This window comes from Mastacembelus armatus, chromosome 9 (assembly GCF_900324485.2).
Source record: "Mastacembelus armatus chromosome 9, fMasArm1.2, whole genome shotgun sequence".
NCBI lineage: Eukaryota > Metazoa > Chordata > Actinopteri > Synbranchiformes > Mastacembelidae > Mastacembelus > Mastacembelus armatus.
The window spans coordinates 24,073,249-24,094,330 of NC_046641.1; the positions used below are offsets into that span (position 1 = coordinate 24,073,249).

At 43.3% G+C, this 21,082-nt stretch overlaps 1 protein-coding gene across 1 annotated transcript; it reads left to right on the forward strand.

Moving 5' to 3' along the window:
• The first annotated feature begins 11,636 nt into the window (after positions 1–11,636).
• fam163b (family with sequence similarity 163 member B) lies at positions 11,637–17,331 on the forward strand. The gene is made up of 3 exons (XM_026322283.1): positions 11,637–11,735; positions 15,762–15,877; positions 16,888–17,331. The coding sequence occupies exons 2-3, from the start codon at positions 15,785–15,787 to the stop codon at positions 17,329–17,331; spliced, it is 537 nt and encodes a 178-aa protein (XP_026178068.1). The 5' UTR covers positions 11,637–11,735; positions 15,762–15,784.
• Positions 17,332–21,082: the final 3,751 nt, after the last annotated feature.

A 21,082-nucleotide genomic window follows, 5' to 3' on the forward strand; every position in this document is an offset into this window, starting at 1 on the left:
CTGGAGACACAACACAGAATAAAGTCACTGTTAGTTACAAACAGTCTGTAATGTCACACGAAACCACCTGAGACAGCAACAACACCGAGTCAGTGTTCACAAACAATAACACAAGGAGCAGTGTAATAAATATGTTTTTACAGACAAATAAATTACAAAGATTGAAACTGATGGAGAATAAAATCTGAATATTTAAAGTTTTACTCCAAACTCTGTGAAAACTAGATCCTCCAAGTGTAAACCAGGTGGAGCAGGTCTGGCAGCAGTGCAGAGATAATCCACTTCTCTGGAGTCTTAACATTCGCAGCTAATCAGTGGAGTTTAGAGTCAAACGTCACCTTATTCGTGGTTCAAATATGAGACATAAAGTCATTTGGTGGTAAAGCTTCAGCTCATGTAGCTGCTTTAAACCTGAGACAGAAAACAAATATAGACTTTTGTCTGGACTCTGATCAGCCAACAGCAGGATGACAGTGGAAATCAGCCCATTTCAAATAGTTTGTGTGTGGGCAGAAGTGTGTGTGTGTACTTGTATTGCTATCTTTGTGAGTACCATTTTGAGCATATTTCTATCAAAGTGAGGTCATTTTTCTGGTCCTTGCTTTTTCCAGACCCCTGTTTGAGGGTTAAGACTTAGTTTTAGGGGTAAGGTTAGAATTAGGTTTTAGGTTAGGCATTTAGTTGTGATGGTTAGGGTGTAGGGAACGCATTATGTCTGGGTGTCCTCACAACTACAAAAATAAATGTGTGTGTGTGTGTGAGTGTGTGCACTGTCAGTAGGCAGGAGTGTGTGTGGTCTCTGTTGGTCCAGTAAAGATTTAGCTGCCCAACCTGTTGCTAATGCCTGTAGCTGATGCCTGTCGCTATCTTGGTTTCTCGCCTCGAGAAAAATGTAGGAATTCAAGAAATGGCTCTTCAGTGGTTTAAGCCGTATTTATAAAATAGAAGCTTTGCAGTTAATGTTGGTGAATTTTGATCTACCTCAGCTCCCCTCTCCTGTGGCGTCCCTCAAGGGTCTATTCTTGCCCCATTACTTTTTTCTTTATATATGCTCCCTTTGGGGTCTGTCTTTAAGAAGCATAATGTCTCATTTCACTGTTATGCAGACGATACGATTTATCTACCATTACAACAGAATACCAAGAATGCTCTAACTCCTATCTTAGAATGTCTGAATGATATAAAGGGCTGGGTGTCTTTACATTTTTTAAAACCTAATGAAAATAAAAAAGAGATTTTTAGTTTTGGGCAGAGTGACACTGTTACCCTGGTCTCGTATAATAATATAAACCGTTTTTGCATTTTTATTTTTTCAAGGCTTGATTATTGTAATTCCCTTTATATAGGAGTCAGCCAGAAAGTGCTGTCGTGTTTGCAGGCAGTTCAAAATGCAGCAGCTAGGATGCTGACAGGCACTCGAGACACACAGGCCTGTTAGGTCTCTCAGGTCCTCTGATCAGCTGCTTCTAATTGTTCCTAGGTCTAGATTAAAACTTAGGGGTGACCGAGCTTTTTTTGGTAGTTGCACTTGGACTTTGCTGTTTTCAGGACACAATGTACTAAATGTAGAGTTACAACAGAAAGACAGCAGAGGGCAGCAACATACAGAGAACTGATGGTTGGACTGTTCACCAGCATTTCAATATTAAACACATATGTTTAACTGAGAAACTTCAACAAAAAAATCACTTTCCCTCTTATATGCAAAACATCTACTAGCAGTGATATTAATCAATCCTAGCTACATTTATCTGATAACTTTAGAAATTCCCAAGATACCCAGCAGTATGGAAAGTACTTCAAATTAGGAGTACTTAGAAGTAGTTAGAAGTGTATAATATAGGCAGCCGTGGCCTAATGGATAGAGAGTAATCTAAAAAGTTGCGGGTTCAAGTCTCGGGATCGGCAGGAATTGTCGGTGGAGCGGAGTGAATAGCCAGCGCTCTCTCCACCTTCAATACCATGACTGAGACCCTTGAGCAAGGCACCCCCAACTGCTGAAGGGTAAATCTGCACAATGACTACTTTTACTTTTTTTCCTCTGGATGTACAGTCAATGTTCCCATCCAGCAGAATCGCTGCCACTTTACCAGATGTAATTAAATCATCGACTCCCATCTTTGTCTTTATCCATCACTCATCTCACACATGCTCACAGTCCATCCACAGTCCATCCACAGCCCATCCACAGTCCATCCACAGTCCATCCACAGTCCATCCACAGCCCATCCACAGTCCATCCACAGTCCATCCACAGTCCATCCACAGCCCATCCACAGTCCATCCACAGTCCATCCACAGTCCATCCACAGTCCATCCACAGTCCATCCACAGCCCATCCACAGTCCATCCACAGTCCATCCACAGTCCATCCACAGCCCATCCACAGTCCATCCACAGCCCATCCACAGTCCATCCACAGTCCATCCACAGCCCATCCACAGTCCATCCACAGTCCATCCACAGCCCATCCACAGTCCATCCACAGTCCATCCACAGTCCATCTTATTGCTGCTCTCCATTTTTCTTATTGTTGACAAACACCATGAAAAGGTGAAAACCACCTTCGTTCATCCATTTTTCAGAACTTTGTGATGAACCTGTTCTGCAGACCTTTAAACAGAAACCTCACTGAAATATGCTTTTAAAGCAAACCCTCAAACAGCCACTCACTGTAGATTCTCTCAAATGTCACACAAACAGGAAGAAACCAAGGGACTATTTTCAGTGGCGGATGAGTCCACATTTGGTCTGTAGTGAGTGTTAGTGAGGACGGTATTGCTATCTTTGTGAGTACGATTTTGAGCATATTTCTATCAAAGTGAGGTCATTTTTCTGGTCCTTGCTTTTTTCAGACTCCTGTTTGAGGGTTAAGACTTGGTTTTAGGGTTAGGACTAGGATTAGGTTTTAGGTTAGGCATTTAGTTGTGATGGTTAGGGTGTAGGGAATGCATTATGTCTCGTATAATAAGATGATGAAAAATCTTATTTATACTATATATATATGGGACTGAGTCAGAATTGTTTGCTAAAGGTCAGAGCTGATGTTCTGTGAGCGGGCCATGGCTGCAGCACAGTTTGCAGACTCGGTCCTACACAAGGTCAGAGAGCGAGTTTCACCCTGCAGTGTCCATGAAGGTCCTGTCAGGCTTGATTTCAGCTGAGTGAGCTGCGCTCAGACAAACAGCCCGTTACAGGCAGGACACTGACAGTAACAAGATGTGCTAACTTTAAATCTCTATGGTGAGAGATATCACACAGGTACGTTCTGTTTCCTGCAGTGCAGAGTCTGTTTCAGAGAGCGAGGTGCAGGTTGCATCTGTGCCCATGGTCACACGCTCCGCTGAGCACGCGGGACGATAAGAGCTCATTGTCATATCTAAGGAGCGACGCTGCCGTGGTCACCATGAAAAATGCATCGGCATTGCACTGTGAACACGTCTGCACTGTGGAGCCTCTTCTACCTCACATCTCACAGCAGCATGACGGCCTCTGTCTGTGTGTCCATAAAGTGCATTAGTCCTGTCAAAGTGAAGTTAAGCTGCAACTTTATGCATCTTTAACAAACCCAACATCAAGGAGCTCTGCACCACAGAAGGTATAGTCCAACACGCACCGGATATACGCAGCACATCCAACTACTTCAGAACACACTGAACCAGGAAGAACCAAGGAAACCAAAACGGATGCAGCACCGTTCTGTCCACGGTGACTGGTAATATTCCAGTTTGGTGCAACAACAGTCAACTACACATCCAGTCACCTACTGGAAACATTGAACTGGTTAGAAACTGCTAAAGTCTCTGCACATTTTAAAGATCCTGTGGTTCTGCAGGGCCCCTGTTACAATGGACCTGGTCTCCTCTTCCGCCACCTCTCCCTGTCAAAACCTGCTGCGTCTCCTGTGACCCGTCCACCTTAAGGACTTAATGAATGCTGCCCTGCTGTCCCCGCGGGGCTCCGATTCATCTGCTCCACTCACGCTGATGTGTATGTGACTGGCTCTCTAATGTCCTGAGCCATATGCTAATAAGCCTCAGTGAATATTCATGAAGTTACTGGGGCGACAGCTGGGAGCTGCGGCTCGATGTCATTGGAGGAAAGGGACGAGCAAAAACTCTGTGACTGCTGGGCCTAAACTTCCTGTCAGGATGGCTCACCAGGTGACCTGGGACAGGTCACACACAGAGCAGGTGAGTTAGCAGAAAAATGTCTTTCCTTTGGCAGCAGCTTCCAACCTGTTTGACTCGTGACCCTTTAAAACAACACAAAGTCAAGTCACATCCACTCGAGGCCGATTTGTGTGAGCTGTGAGCTCGTCAGCCACATTAGCTGGACCACTATGTCAGCAGCAGTCAGGATGGACGCTAAGAACATTTGTTTTCAAACGGAAAATAAAGTGTCCTGGTTTGTTAAAGTGATCACACACCTCATCTGCATATCTTAACAGCCTGACCTCAGCTGGGGCAAAGTTTTTAACCTTCATTACTTTGTGGAAGCTTTTCCCAGCACAGTCAGACTTCAGCCTGTCTACCAGTACAACCAGTCTGCTCCATGTTGTATTCAGAATATTGACTGTATTTCCCCAAAGCATCTTTTCCATCATCAGGTTAGAAGTGAAACCTACACATCTCCTGCTCAGCTCAGCACAAACATCGGTGGTTTTAGACGATAAAACACCGACACATGTTAAACATTCACTGGGAGGAAACCACCACAGCTTGTTACCTGCCACTGGTCCTACCTGTACACACCTGTGGTTACCTGAAAACCATTTTCACTAGGTTTTATTTGTGTTTGAGTGTGAACAGCGATTCAGGAAAAACAAGCAATAAAAGTAAATAGTGAAATGACTTCTGGGGCAAGTCTTGTTTGATATTTGTTAGTCGGGTCTCTGTTGTGCTGCTTTAAGTTTTATTGAAAACTTTACAGTCGCAGTTTTATCATCTGTCTGTAACTTGTTGTGCGACACCTTTGAAGAAGAGGCTCCTTGTCTCTGTCAGAGAGAGGGTTTGGAGGCAGCAGGTCAAAGCTGCAGCTCGTCCCATTTTTAATCCTGTGACTGCACAAAGCTGCTGCTGAGCCTCCAGGAAAACAGCCACGTGCTTCTGCACTGCAGGTCTCACCTGGTTCCATCTGTTTCGTTAAACCTAATCAACACATTCAGGCACCAGAGCAACAAGATGTGTTCACCTGCACTTTACTGTTACTGCACCACACTGACTGTACAGACACACTCCTCCAAAAACAGTGAGCAGCATGTGATGGTGCAATAAAAGCTTCCTCAACAGGGAGGCTTCTCCACGCGCTTCACTGGAGACAAGTGTTTTCCCCGAAAAAGCCTTTTTCTTTCTCTAAAAGTGGGGTCAGAGCGTCAGAGAGGGCTGAACCATCAACCAGAAATCTTTGTGTTCCATTATTAATAATGCTAACCCTCTGTGCGCTGCAGGGGAGGCTTGTCTCAGAAAGCTACTATCAATAAATCCAATGATTATTCTCTCATATCTTCTGGTTTCTTCTAGAAACTATCACATTAGGCCAGAGGGAAGTTTTCTGAGCGTCCTTGCTCTGAGCAACAACTGCAGAGAGTAGTGAATATGTATTCGTCTCTAGAGGTCTGGAGCTGGGTTGGTGTTTTTCTTTGACATTGTCATACATTTATTTTGTGCACAGGAGTCTGTGCAAATGATTTCATGTTTCTCATCTAATTTCATATTTTCATATTGGAAGTGAAATACTGTTTGAAAAGACTCATCTGTTCTGATACATTTTCCTTTGTTTAACCCTGAGAGAAGGCTCAGAATATGAGACGATCTAAAACTGATGGTGCTAGAAGACAGTACTGACTAGTAGAGGTTAGTACCTGGCAAGTCATTCACAGGGTCCTGTCTGGCTAACTGGACTACAGGTCTTTAAACCAGGCCTCTAATGTGGACCAGTTTAGACACCAGCAGCAGGAGGCTAATTAAAACTGAACGGGGCAACTTTCTAATTGTTTTTAAAATAGAAAAATCCTGAAGTTCTTGTGACTATTCAGTAACTAATGTGCTTTTCTTTGATGATAAACATGGAGGATAAATATAATTTAAGTGCTTAACTGAACTGTTTGAGTTCATAAAGAGAAAATAGAAACACAGATAGACAATTTCTGTGTCCTCAGTAACCCTGATGTTAAATGGGTGAAACTGAGCAAAGCCCTGATGCTGTGGAGCACCAAGGTTAACACCCTGGGGGGGTGGGGGGGTACATCTTTTATTACACACCTTTAACCACTGGAAACCAATCACGCAAAGTCAGAGCAGCAGAGGGTCGCAGCTTGTTTCCTGTGTTTTGTCTGAAGGTGAGGGTCTGTTTGTGCAGCGTTTGCGATCACACGGCTGTTTGAATGGACCCAGACTCTGACCTCTGCTGATGACGCAGGGAGACGGTGCGGAGCGACAGCCTGACATCACGGGCCGTAACATGAGGACAACTCTATGCACTTTATAAACATTGGGGTTAGCTGGGGAGGCTGGGGGGGCTAATGCACTGAGAAGACTAACATCACATTTCCCTAATCGACGGGGTTTTACGGAGATCCAGCTAAGCCCTGAGGCTCACCACAACACTGGGGGCCTTCACACTGCAGCGGGTAGCCGTCCAGGAATCTGACCTTTCTCAGACAAGCTGATGAAACGATAATAAAGCTGCCAGGTGCCAGAGGCTCCCTCCCTGGAGGCCCACGCTGGAATCCCTAGACTAAATAAAGAGGAACCAGCAGGACCAGTGGAGGAAGCTGGGGGAGACACCGAGCAGGCACTTAGACGTTTAAGGGAAAGTCATCAGTGTCTCCTGCGTCATCGATCTGTCAAATCTGGACTTTAGGTTTCCTGATACCAACTCAGTGGGTTTTAAAAACTTTTCACCAGCAGCTCAGGACATCACAAACCCTGAACTCACCTCTACATCTCACCTACAACAAATCAACAACCTGAAGATGTTTCATGTTTAAATGCGTCACAGCATCTACACAGTCTGTAAAATACCTGCAGACAACAAGCACCAGGTCACTCATGACTTTAAAACTGATTATTTGATTTGCTCTTTCTCACTTTTTGCTGTTATTGACTCAGTTTTTACACACAAACACTGTGAAACACTAAAGAAGCACTGAAGCTCAAAATGCTTTGCTGCATTTTATTATGCATTACATGAATCCAACAGGACTTTGTTTTGGTGCTTTGCTGGGACGGGATGCGTCACGGCTGCAGGCCTGTTTGTCAGGGCTGACTTCACTGTGACTGAATGTCAGAAGAGGAGTCATCTGTGCTGAGAACAGACTGTTTTAATGAAGGTGGAGGATCCGTCAGGGCAGAGGACTGCGACAAAGACACTTTCTCTGATTCACTGCTCAGAGCTTTAATCCGCTGCCTGTCATGTGAATCAACTGCAGTCCAAACACTGCTGTCTGCTTGTTCCTGTCCGTTTGGACTGTGCCTGTCAATAAAAGCATCCAAACACTGAGCTCAGCTTCAGTGAGCTTCAAATCGCTCGGCGAGGCCTCATCGGCGTCTGAAGCTGAAGCTGCGGAGTTGGTGCTGATTCTCAGTGGGTCCAGCACTGCGGCTGCACATGACCCAGTCATTTGTTCCAGTGTTAATGCTGCTGCTTAAACCTTCAGCTCCTCTGTATCCACAAACCACAGAGTTTTTTACCTCTCCTGATGGATCCCACTTAAACTGTTATGCTGTAATTCACAGCAAAGGGTTGAGTTTTTCCATCATCATTAGTCGTAGAAGGATCAATAAAAGAACAAGAACAGGGGAAGTTCCTCTTATTCCAGTTTGGCAGTGTTTAAATACTGTCCTGTGTGATTGTTTTCACAGCAGATAAAAAAATATCTGCTGCCTCTTTTGTTGTGTATTTGCAGCAGGTTGTTACCAAATGACTCCAGAGACAAACAAACCATGTGCAGCTCAAATAAAACGATCTGTTAATATTTGCAGCTTTTCCGCCCACGGTGTGTAAACACTGAAAGTCCTGATATCTGTGACTCAGTGAGAGGCTGGGATGATCCTTTATTCTTAACTCAGCTGCTTGTCACTGCAGCAACTGGATGGAAATGGATTTAATGTCTTGTTTCCTCATGTGCAGTTTGAATCCTGAGTCCGTATATTATTTGGCCTGCTGCTTATCTGGAAACATGCAGGGCTGTGTGGGAATGACGGAACAATGAAGACTAATATAAAGGCTGATTGCTAAGCCTGTGTATTAAATGGCTTCTCTAGATAAACGCCAGTCATTTGGTTTCTTCAGAAACACATTTGTCAGAACTCAAAGCTCATTGTTGGTGCCATCATGACAACAACTCTGACACAAAGAAAGAAACCGAAGCTTCTACCACAAAAACTTCCATCTGTACCACGTTTGTGTCCCTGTGACCTGGTTCAGCTTCTCTTCTGCTCATTTGGACTTTTTGGCTGTGAAATGTAGAGTCGCCTTCCAGCAGAGCCCAGGCTGACGAGTGGAACCAGAAGAACGGGGACAGATTTAATGTTAGAGACATTATTTTAGAGCATGTGCATAGAAACAGGTGGTGTCGTCTGTCGGGAGTTAAAAACTAAATCTTTCTGAAACAGTGGAACATACAGTGTTTCTGTTGGTATCTGGTTTATTGTGAGTACACCATGTGGAGACCTGGAGGGAGCATCCTGTCAGCCCTGTGGATTTGGGATGTTGTTCTGCCTGGAAGAACAAGTGCTTGGATCAGTGACAGCGACAGAGTTGGACAAGGTGGCATCTGGTGGGCCTCAATGCTGTGTCAAATTAAGGATTCTGCAAGTCCACGTTCTGGTCTAACTCCTGTGTAGACTTTCAAACCTAAACTAGAGGTAAGAATATGTTTTTGTGATTTCAGTGTTTTTTATAAATGATTCTGACATTTCGCTGTTTTACAGAAATGTTCTTTAGTCTTTTCTTGTTCCTGTCAGTATTTTTCACTGAAGACTTTGCTCAGTTTCCTTTGGGAAATGAAGCTTAACGTCTTAAAAAGCTGCTGCTCACTTGCTCCTCACTGTAAAAGCTCCACAGTGAGTGTTTCATCAGTGCTGACCTGTTACCTGACCTTGGCAGGTGAAGAGCCCCCACTGTAAGCTAATCCATCGCACTGATCTGAGAATCAATGCTAAGTGCATGACTTACACTGAGGCCCTGTTTGTCTTATTGAGCAATGTCGGGTGAGGGAGCGAGGCTGACAGAGCAGAGAGCTGTGTTTTAATGCAGCGTGGTGGTTATAGCCATTTATTTCATGATCGACATGTTTACAAAGGTTGTGGAGAACAGCTCACACCTGAAGGAAAAACACATTTTAGACCACGAGAAGTGAAGAGAAGGGTTGGATTTGTTTATTTTTTGCAGGACTGGACATCATTTCTAATTATCTGAGCCTTGGTTCCAAAAACACCTTATGATGCATAACTTTTGATCCACAACTGGAAGATTTATGATGTAAATCTGAACTAGCCAAAGCAAAAAAATAATATATAATAATAATAATTCATTTTATTTAACAGTTTTATTTCACAGCTCAGAAGAAAGGGGCTCAAAAGTCTGAACAGTTCTTAAAGAAAACCAGGCAGAAACAAGCAGGAGGCGAAGTCAGTGGTCAACAACAGACAGGTACAGCAAGTAAATCTAAAAACAAGAAGGAAGTCCAAACCAGGCAGGTAAAAAAAAAAAAGAAAAGGTAAGCAAAGCTGAAAAACTATAGCTGAGGTGGTAAACGGGGCCGATGTATATCCTAGTGAGTAATCAGGGAATGAGAAACAGGGGAGCAGGTGATGTCTATGTTTAACTCACAGAGACCCACATCTCACAGAGAATCACCACATCCATTTCTCCTCAGACCAACCACTGACTCTGGTTGTGGTTTTCTTCTTCAAGAATCACTGCGTTTGGTTTGTGAAGCTGCAGTTTGGGATCAGATTTGACCTGGAATTCTTGAGATTTTGCAGTTTCCTCGGGGAGCAGCAGAAAGACAACAGAGCAGCAGAGGAGAGGAGAACCGACGTCTTAATGTCTCATTAATATTACACACTCGATACACTGGACTCTCAACCTGCTTTCACTGCTAAATAATTCACATGGTAAAAAGTGGAGATATGGATGAGAAAGAGGAGGCAGAGAGAAGTGGACTGCATAGCAACAGAACAAAAAACATTTTTCAAAATATCATTTTATGACCCAGTTAGATGTTTTTTCTAAATACACAAACATTAATTATTTCTCCAATTTCATTTATTACTTGTGAAGTTGTGGCTTTGTGAATGTACGCTTCATTTTTGAGAAGCATCTGACATTAGCAGGGTGTTATACACCTTGCAGTTTTACACTCAGGGTCAGGGTCCAGGGTCAGGGTCCAGGGTCAGGGTCCAGGGTCCAGGGTCAGGGTCAGGGTCAGGGTCAGGTGAAGTACTTCTATCTCAATGACTCTCCTGCTTGTTAGGGATTGGGATTGGATCTTCCTGAGATCCTGTATCAGTTACGGATAGTAGGTTGGTTTGGTACCTCAGGCCCAAACAGAATCTTTAATGAGTTATGACAAACAATGGTCTGCATTTCTTTTTAAGGGACCTGCTGATTGAGAAACAAAATAATAAATCTGCTGGTTTGTTTTTGCTGTGACCTTTTTGTTTTTCAGACAACCAGCTGAGTCTGCAGGTGGGAAACTGGTGAGGGATCATGTCCCAGCTGTTTGTACTGACTGGATGGGGCATGGGACAAACTGCTAGAGAAAAAGAAAATACATTTTATTTATAGAGCACTCAGCAGGATACTGAATGTACACAAAACACGTTATGTGACATGTAAAAAAACACTGTAGATAACTGGAACAACACTAAAGTTGTGGGGGAGTTAACAGCCTGCTGGTGTCCTGCATTGACCAAATGAATAACACCAGTAAAAACTGTCCACATGTCATAAACTGACACATTCAGGAGGTGAATCTGTGGTTAAAATAATAAAAACCGTCCACAATCCTCCTGTTTTGCCTAGAACATTCCACCAGGAACCTGTCACTTGGTTCAATAAAGGGACAAATTCAGACAACTGGGATTTGAATCGACGTGGATGTTTCACCCTTCAGGTGTTGCGCGCTCCTGTGATGCACGGTCACGGAAATTAATGCGCGGCGACGCAGACAGGATGAGAGGGGACGCAGTGTGCAGAACACACCCGCAATTAATTCTTATCGGACCTGAGCTTTTCTTCCAACAACAACTCGCCCTCCTGTGTGTTTGGATCAGCTCGTGTCTGTTTTCTGCTTTTCCAAGGTTTCGATGGGACTAAAGAAGCGAGAACCTGGGATCTGAGCCCGAAGAGGAAATATTTCCAAGAAGATCTTTGGATTTTATAGAACTAGTATCTGTATTTGCAGACTGAGGTGCACGCACATTAATGGAAAAGTAAACAGAAGAAACGAGAGACGTCAGTTCCTCATTAAGAAAGTTTTGTAACGCATATTCGTTATCACCTCTCCGGCTGATGCGCGGAGACAAACCTCTGCTCGTCCTTCCTACAGGTCAAATGTGTGTGTGGATGTAAAACGCTGGTGTTAAGTGAGAGTCTCAGGTTTGGTTACACCTCTCCCAGCTGAAACTCGATCCTCCTACCCGTCTCCTCTGCCCGCAATCCGGGGCGCCCCGAGCTGGAGGTGCGGGAGACGCCATGGGACGATCCAAACACTAATGTGATGGGTAAGATTATTTATGTGGAAGTGTCTGTGGTTCCTGCGGATCAGCGAAATGGGTGCAGCTGTGCTAAGAGCCAGAAAACGATACTTTGGAGGTTTGTGCCATGGAAATATCCTGGCGCTGGGATGCGCTTTGGAAATGCGTTAAATGTGCCAAAATGGCGATGTTTTACGCACATCATTATTTTACTACCTAAATCAGATTTAAAGAGGATCTTAATGGGGTTTAAATATTATATTTAATTCCAGGAAATTATTGTAAACGGAATTTCTGGAGATCTTTTGTGGGTAGTTTTGTCTCTGTCTTCTCTGACTTTTACGCAAGAGAAAGTCGTTCAGCGTGAGAACAGAAAACATGTTTGCTCTACGCAGACACCTAATGCAATGTCAGTGTGTGTGTGTGAGCTGCTGCTGCGTCAATCCACACACCTGGAAGGGGACTGAAGGAGGCTGCTGGTCCTTACTGAACCAACAGCCTCGGTTTTAATCAGCAGCATCTGTGCGTAAAATTTTGCCTAAAAGTCGCAGAATAACTTTTTAACAGGAAAACAAACAATCATATGATGTATTGATGTTAAAACACATTTAATCTTGCTCAGGTGCTTGTAATCACATATGTTCTAAAGAAGGTCTTGAGTCTAAAGTCTCAGAAATGTTTTAAATTATTTGTGTAAACATGAACAAAAATCTATAACTGCAAGACCAAAGCCAAAAACATCAAAGAGTGTGGTGAGAAAAATAAAAACACAACACAATTTTATTAGATATTATTGATATTAGATTAGTTTAGGTCTAACCAGGGAGATAAGTTGTTCGGCTGGACTGCAGCTCTCAGTGAACCACTGGGGCCTGGATGGATGGATGGATGGATGGATGCTGACCTCTGAGTGCATGCTTATCTGGTGATTTGTGTGCAATGCTGACGGGTTGTGTGGGTGTAAATGACTTTCATGCCCTCAGGGATGCAGGGCACTGTTGCTATGGAGACCCAGTGCGATGGCCAGTGATGAGCTGGTTCTCAGTGATGTATCTGAAATGTATGAGTGGCTTCGTGTCGATACATGTCCTCAGTATTGGTGCAGATTTCCTTGCCATCACTTCAGACAATTGACGTAGCTCAGAAAACTTAAAAAACTCAGACCTGTGACATGTAATTGTGTTGAGATGCAACCCAGTGAAGGCAGAACAAAGAGGGTTCAGGTGCGACGGATTGTTTGCTGAGATGTGATGGTTCTTCATAACGAGAAGGTTTCTTTTTGAAAGCAGAATTCCATGTTGTTGCTGATCTGTTTCTACTTTACGGACACACACATCACCGACAAAGTTGTTGTCGGTGAACATGCAAACAGCTGCAGCAAACACAGAACATCGTCGTCACACTGGAGTCATGTTTGCGTCTACTCTTCACTCTCCCTTTAGCTCTGCTTTGGTCTCAACCACCTGCTGGAAAGATTCAGGCTCTTTCTTGCTGCGTTTATGAGCCCAGCTCTATCAATCTCATACAAACTGTAGGTCACCTTTGTATGTGCAGCAGCAACACATCGCCCAGAGCAGTGTATGGAAATATTTCATTCAGCTCTGAGCAAACGCCCCCACAGGAAGCAGAGCAATTATGATGATGATGATGATGATGATGGGGCTTTTATTTCACTCTGTTCATCTCATGTCTCCTTGCTGGTGTTTATTATTCATAAATGCACATTTTTTAAAATGCTGCTTTGGTTCCTAAATTATTGTATAAAACATGAGGGAAAGCTGAATATTAACAATTGACTATTGAAACCAGAGCATCAGGGCTGAGGGGCTTCACCGTCCAGGGGGATATTCGACTGTCGGCTGAGACCCGTCACACTGAAGCTGCCGTTTCTTTAGTGCGTTCATTTTTCTTTCCAGTAGCTAATGCACACTTAATGCTGATTCTAGACCTGATTTACTGCATTAAACATGAAGGGAAAGTGAAGAATCAAATGCATAATGTCTCGCTCTCCTAAATAATTTGGAAAAGATTATAAACAGACGTGTCCTCATTCAAACGTAGCTGATAAAATCACTATTTCTTCTGTGTAATCTCTTCTGATTGCTCATATTTTCTTCACGTCTCTAGAAAATCTTTCCAGAGATAAATCAGTATTGTCTTAATGCTGATCGGTTTTGGAAATGAACTCTTTCTTTCACTGAAAAACAATTCCTTCCCTGCCCCTCTGTGTCAGACTATATGATTAGCATTTTTTCCATGATATGATTCAACTGTGGCTGCAGTTCGCGCTCTGATGACTGCTGTATTGTTAACGTGTTGCTTTGGGAGCACTCAGCCGAATGCCCTGAAGTGGAAAAAGCAAAATGTTTAAAGGCATGCAGTTAGCCTATGAACTGCGAACCATCAAGCTGAGGCATACTTGGATTTTCAGATCTGTTTAAAAAAAATGTTGTTGCAGCTCGAGGCCTGTCTGCAGTTTTCTCTGCCTTAACTCTGAATCTTAATGATGCAGTTTCCCCTCCCTTTTCTTAGAGTCATGAGGCAGACAGATGTGAACACACTGATACCAGGTCTGTTAGAATTAATGTGAATTATATTTCCCAAGGAGACACCTATCTTCATTCTCTTTTGCAGCAAAGAATCTATAAAGCCAATTAGAAACCACAGAAAAAACTACTTGGTCATGAGGTTTTGATGCTGTTGTAGTAATCCTCTGATTTGTGTTTCTGTTTGAGTGCCTGAATGATTCTAGGAGCTATGCTGTCAGTGGCTGTATGTCTCTAGTAGGGTCTTCCAAAGCAATGCGTGGTGGCAATCCCCGAACCTGGTGGTGGACACCAGAAGTAAGGGATGCCATCAAGCTGAAGGTGTCCTATCGAGCCTGGCTGGTTTGTGGGACTCCTGAGACAGCTGATGGTACTGGTAGGCCAAGAGTGCTGCGACCTGGGCGATTGCATAGGCAAAGGTTGTAGCAGGAGCTTGGCTCACATTGCCAGCAGTAAGTTAAACCTCTGCTTTTTGCAGATGATGTTGGCTTCATTAAGCCAGGACCTTCAGCTCTGGGGCGGTTTGCAACTGAGTCTGAATCGGCTGGGATGAGAATCAGCAGCTCCAAGTCCAAAGTTCTCAACCAGAAAAAGGTGGCTTGCCCTCTCCGTGTTGGAAGAGAGATCCTGCCTCAGTTTAAGTATCTTGGGTCTTGTTCATGAGTGAGGGAAGGATGGAACATGAGATTGACAGACAGATCGGTGCAGCAGCAGCAGCAATGCGGTCGATGTACCAGTCTGTTGTAGTGAAGAAGGAGCTGAGTCAAAAGGTAAACCTCTCGATTTACTGGTCAATCTATGTTCCTACTCTCATCTATGGTCATGAGCTCAGGGTCATGACCGAAAGGCCAAGATCTTGGATACAAGTGGCAGAAATGAGCTTCCTTTGCAGGATGACTGGGCGCTGCCTAGAGATAGGGTGAGGAGCTCGGTCACCTGGGAGGAGCTTGGAGTAGAGCTGCTGCTCCTCCACATTGAGAAGAGCCAGCTGAGGTGGCTCGGGCACCTGTACCGGATGCAGAAATGGATGGATGGACGTAGAGAAACACAAGCAGGGCAATGATCAGTTGAGGGACTAACCACAAGCTTAGTCAAGCATATTTGGAAGAAAGAAACACAGACATCAGGGTAATGAGTTACACTTCACTCACAGAAACACAGCAGATTCTTCATCATCAGGCTCAGACCTGCTCATAATTACACTATTTAAACTCAGCTTAGTTCTCTATAGTGGTTTTACAGCAGCATCCTTGTCGATCCTCTAACCTCTTCTTCACTCCCTCCATCTTTTACCCTTCCATCCTCCCTCACTACTTCTTTATGTTTTCTCCCCCATCTTTGCCCTTTCTCTCGCCACCTTTCACTTTCCTGCTTGTTCTCTTGTGTCTTTCTTCACCTTCCTCCCATCTGCACCTTTAATATCTGTTTTTCCTTCATTGTCCCTTCAATCTCTTCTCCTCTTCTTCCTTTGTCCTTCCACTTTTCTCACCCCACCTCCTCCCTGCAGGCTGTTGATGGAGAGGATTTCGAATGTCAGCCGGGACAGTGGTCATCGCAGGAGGAATTCTGGCTACAGTCATCTTACTGACCATCGTCGCTGTACTGTGTTTATGTAGGCTGCAGGTAGGACTGCTTTACTGTCCACTACACATCTGATGTTTCACAGGAACCAAAACTGATTTTCATTCAAAACTGAAACAGATGCCACCTACTGTTCCAACGGCCTGACTTATGAAGTGTCAGCCTGCTGGTATGTTCCTTTCAACAGGATTCTAACAGCCTAAGAAAATGGTTTCTGGGGGCAGTATTGTTTACAGTGCTACACGCACCACACACACATTAGCTGTGTCCCAATTCAGGGCCCACATCCCTTCGAAGGTCACGGTCTACAAAGGCGCAGCCATCAAAGGCTACGTAGACCATATAGGCTGCACTGAAATGAGGTGGTCTAGTCTATGAAACACATTTTGGAAGGAACTGCGATGCTTTGCCGCCAGAGTGGGCAGTGGATGTATCTCATTGCATAACGTTGCTTTTGGCTCACAGTGTAAACTTTAACTAACGTTAGTTTACTAAAGTAACAGCGTTTTAAGTTTAAATGTATGGTCAGGTTGACCACCTCGCCACTCATACCTTCCATGTTCGTGTTACAAAACCTTTGCTGCCCACATTCTCTACCCTGCATGTTAGCAACGTTCAGGTTCTTCATTTGTAAACGGACCCGTTCACAGCAGGTTCAATCAATGACATTTAGTGCGTTCATGTAAAACACTGTTCTGACCACAGACTGTAAATAAAGATGGACGACACGTTCCGACTCCCTCCCATTGTGCAAAAGTGTCTTGACTGCGTGAGCAGCTGTCTTGCTTTTGTAACACAATTTGCAATCAGAATCTTCACAGTAGTGACCAGAAGTTCACCAGATGATGCTACTGGGCAGAATCTGGAGTCATGTCCCATCCAACATTGAGGGGCGGGGCTTAAGACCTATACTGCAACCAGCCTCCAGGAGACAATTGATTTATGGTGGCTTCACTTCTGGGAGCTGTCACATCAGCCATCTTTGTTTACAGTGTGTGGTCCTGACCTCAGACCCTGACTCAGACTGAAGCTCTGTCCTGTTTGACCCGCAGTATTACTGCTGTAAGAGGGAGGAGTCTGAGAAGGGGGAAGAGGAGGAACCAGAGCTCGCCAGCATGTCGCCGTCCCACCCCCTGGCTCTGTCTGCTCCTCCTACGCCTCCCACACCGGACCACTACAACAATGAGCCTGAGACCTACCCACCCACCTTCCTTACTGAGGCCAACGGGCCCACCTGCTACCCCCCCACGCCCCCACCACGCAGGTGCCAGCGCTCACATGCCTTCTGCCCGTCCTGCGCCCGCTGCTCGCTGCCCTTCTACCTGCAGCACCCAGAGAGGCTGTGCAACGGCGGGCGCAGGATCAGCTACAGGACTGTGCAGCAGCAGGACCTGGAACTGCCCATGGACTTGGCCAGCTTCTACCAGAAGCTCAACCTCATCCGTTCCGTAACCATGAGGGAGGTGGTCGCCCACAGCGTCAGCACCGACGTCTAGGAGCAGGCCGGGTGGAGGCAGCGCAACCCAGCTGGCCTGGAGAATAGTTCATTTATACAAATTGCTCAGACCTGATACTGTCGGCAAACATGCTACATTCATGTGTTCTACAAATACTCTGGGTGCAGTATTAGTACTCTGCTGTACTGAGGGCTTTAAGGTGGCACACACGTCTCTGGGCAGCTGTGCTGAAGCTGAATGCACTTCTGAATATTAACATTTGTTTCTGACAGACTTGAAGAGACATTTTCAGTCAGTTGTAATGTAGGACCAATCTTAGATAGCGCCCAGTCAAGTAGCTCTGTGCATTTTCAACACAATGCAACACAGATTTAGTTTGTTTGAAAGCACCACACCAAACAGAAGTGGAGGTGAAATGTTTAAACTCCAGCACAAACTGGACCTGAATTGCTTTTACAGGATGCATCCAGTCTTGTTGCCAACAAACTCCATGAAAGCAACAATGAATGGATTTTTACTGTTATTTATTCTGCCCCACGGACACCACCCTGCTGCCACTAATACTCAAAACAGACCAAATGTGGAGTCATCCACCACTAAAAATAGTCCCCAACAAATTCACTGTTCCCTCCTGTTTGGTGAAACTACAGCGAGCAACTGTTTTCAATGAAACTAAATATTTGTGAGTCAGTTTTAAAGAGTAAAGTGTTCAGTAGAAACCAGCAGACCAAGTCTACACTAAAGGACTGAGACATGGACAAACATTTTTGGCTTTTGTCTTTTCTTGGGATTTGTTGACAGAAAGAAAATCATACAGGAAGTTCACAAGCTTCCATTTACCTCCAGTTACTGTTCATATTGGCATATACACAAAGTCATTATTTGTGTACAACCAAATCTCCAACTCTGGTGTCAGTACTGAAAATACAAAATATCTGTGTATTTTTGCAGTTTCCTTCTGTCAGGTTGTTTTATGCAGTGGAAACAACATCCACACTCATTCAAATATTGTTTTTAAAGTTTGTTCTTGTAGCAACAACTGAAAATCCTTCACTCAGCACCTCATGAAAACCCAACAGCAGCTTTTGAAGCCTTTTTATAAGCTGTGTTGTCTCTGCGACAGCAACAGGCTGCACAGGTGTTTTCACTTGTTCTGCCTGATTACACCTCAGGCTGAGTCAAACCAAGTGAGAACACCTGTGCAGGTAGGAGCTGTTAAAAACAGAATTCCTAACTCTGATCCCATTCACTCACTTTTATTTTTGTGACTTGTGAACATTTTTGTGCAAACAGTGCATTCGTTTTTTGATGTCACACCTGCTGACCTATAATTTGTTTGTTCATTTTTTAGATTTTTGCTTTGAACCACAATATGAATCTAGAACATCATTTTAAAATCCTGTTTATTATTGTGTCAGTCATTTCTGCATGTTTATTAAAAACTATTCATTATAAAAAAACAAATACATTCTTTATCAGAATTAATCAATAAACAATGTATCAGTAATTAGTAATTTTTTGTTTTTTTTAAACTGAGCTCAACTTTTATCAGGGAGGAAACTTTCTTTTCCGATTTCTTTCAGAACAACACAAAACCCTAAATATGAAGACAAGAGTTTTTGATTTCAAAAATCTGAACTGGTATTGTCCCAAACAGGAATTTTCAGATGGAGCTTCTGTTTTATGTGTGTTCATCTGTGTAGATTTGTTGTATCAGATTGAATGATTGATCATTGTGTGAATTTGTCTGTGCTGCAGAAAACAAAATGCATTTAAAGGGCTTTTCTGAAGTTGATGCAATGATCCAATAAATGTTTTTCGTGTTAAAGACTACCTACTGTAGATAGATGCTGTACCTTCAAGCCAGACTCCATATAATATTTAAGGAATTTAGCTCCAACATGAGAAATCAAGCATTTAAGAAAAAACAGATACAGAAGATAACTGAGCATATTTTGGTATTTCTTAGTGATAGTGTAGTAGCTGGGTGTTTGGTAAAATAGACAGGAGCTATTACAGTTGAGGTTTTGAGAAATAAATCTCTTCATTTGGAACATACACTGCAAACAATATGCATTTATTCAGTGTAAATTAGTAGGCTGCTAAAAAAAGGACACTACTTCTGTGTATTCTCAAAGGGCCACACAGAAAATAAGTGTTTTTGCTTTTCTGTTGTGTGATTTTCCATGAAAGTGTGTTCAGCCTCAGCATTGTTTTTGAGTGTATTAGGCAGATGAGCAAATGCAGAACCTGCAAAGCCACAACCTGAAACACCTTTTTTTAAAGACCAAATCATATTTAGCAGCAGGTGATGTATATACCTGAACTATTATCAGGCATAGCAGTGCAATTGAATATAAGTCCTGAAAATATTGCAGAGAGGTAGGAGATAAATAATAAAGAGCAGAGGCCCCAGGGCTCTGTCCTGGGGCACACCACAGTCGTTAGGAGTGGATTTTGATCTATGTGTATGTATTTGAACAAACTGTGAATGGCCAGAGAGGTATGAGGTGGACCAAATGAATACTATATTGTTGATACTAATAGAAGCTAATCTATGGAGAAGGATGTGGTAGGAGATAGTATCAAAGGCTGCAGTAAGGTCAAGGAGAATGAGGATGGTGATGAGTCCAGAATCCACAGAATCAGTAGCTCATTTTTTTGTATTGCAGTTTTGAACAGAACCAAAAAATAAGGGAAGAGTGTACAATATTGGCGATGAGTGGGTAAAGAGAAGGCAGAGAAAGTTTAACAAGGTTGGTGGACAATGGATCAAGTTGACATGTGGATGGCTTTAATTTACTGATAATGGAAGTGTACTCCCATGTTGGTGAAAAAAGTCTCTGGTTGTTTTAGGAGATGAAGCTGCAGGTTCTGCACTTTGTTTCTGAGGAAGCAAAAACACTTTGATTATTCAGTGTTTCTGACACCAAGTATTGTTTTGTTTTTGTTTTTGTTGTCTTTGCTTCAGAATAGATGTGTTGTTATCATCCTGCTGTTATGTAGGTTTGATGCTACAACGCTGACCAGCAGGAGGCGTCAAACCATCATCTGCTGCAACTGCTATGTGTGTGAAAGTGGCTTCATTTACTGTGTTAATAAATTGATGCTAAACTGTTTGGTGTCTTTCAAATGCTCTCTGGAGGAAAGTGACGAGCAGAGAAAGTTACTTCTTTTTTCCAGCTTGTTGAATTTCATCAGTTTTATCAAATCAGACAAATCTGCTTGTTTGCATCAAGAGAAGCCTGCGGGGAGAAAGTGGAGGTCACCAAGATGAAGTCAGTGTTTTCTTTGCTTTCATGGCTGTGATGCATCACAACATTAACATTTTCAGCACTACAATCTTACTGTCTGCTCATGGGAAGAAACTAGAACTGTCCTCTCAGACATACACTTTATTATCTCAACAAGCCGCCTGTTTGAATCCCTGAACCAGTTTTGAACCGTGGCCAGTTTTTATATTTATAATGTTCCTGCCAAACATGCTGGGTCAACATTCACTGAATAAATACATATAAAACACAACAAAGAGGCCAATATGTTTATTTGAATCATTATTTAATTGAAATACAAGTCAGTTCCATTAGGTTTTCAGTTTATCATCAACAGTACACAATCTCCATACTTATGTTTTGGACAAAGAGGTATCAGTTATATAAAAACACAGTACGCATTAGTTTAAAATGAGACATACATGTACATGTCTGAATACATTTCAACCATACTTCAAGTGTCAGGAATCTTTCTGTCTGTGTTTGCATCAACCCTCTCCTCCTCTGTCACACACACA

Coding starts and splice junctions, on each gene's coding strand:
- fam163b (XM_026322283.1), top strand. CDS start 15,785: ATGTCAGCCGGGACAGTGGTCATCGCAGGAGGAATTCTGGCTACAGTC. Junction 15,878..16,887: donor TGTGTTTATGTAGGCTGCAG/GTAGGACTGCTT, acceptor TTTGACCCGCAG/TATTACTGCTGTAAGAGGGA.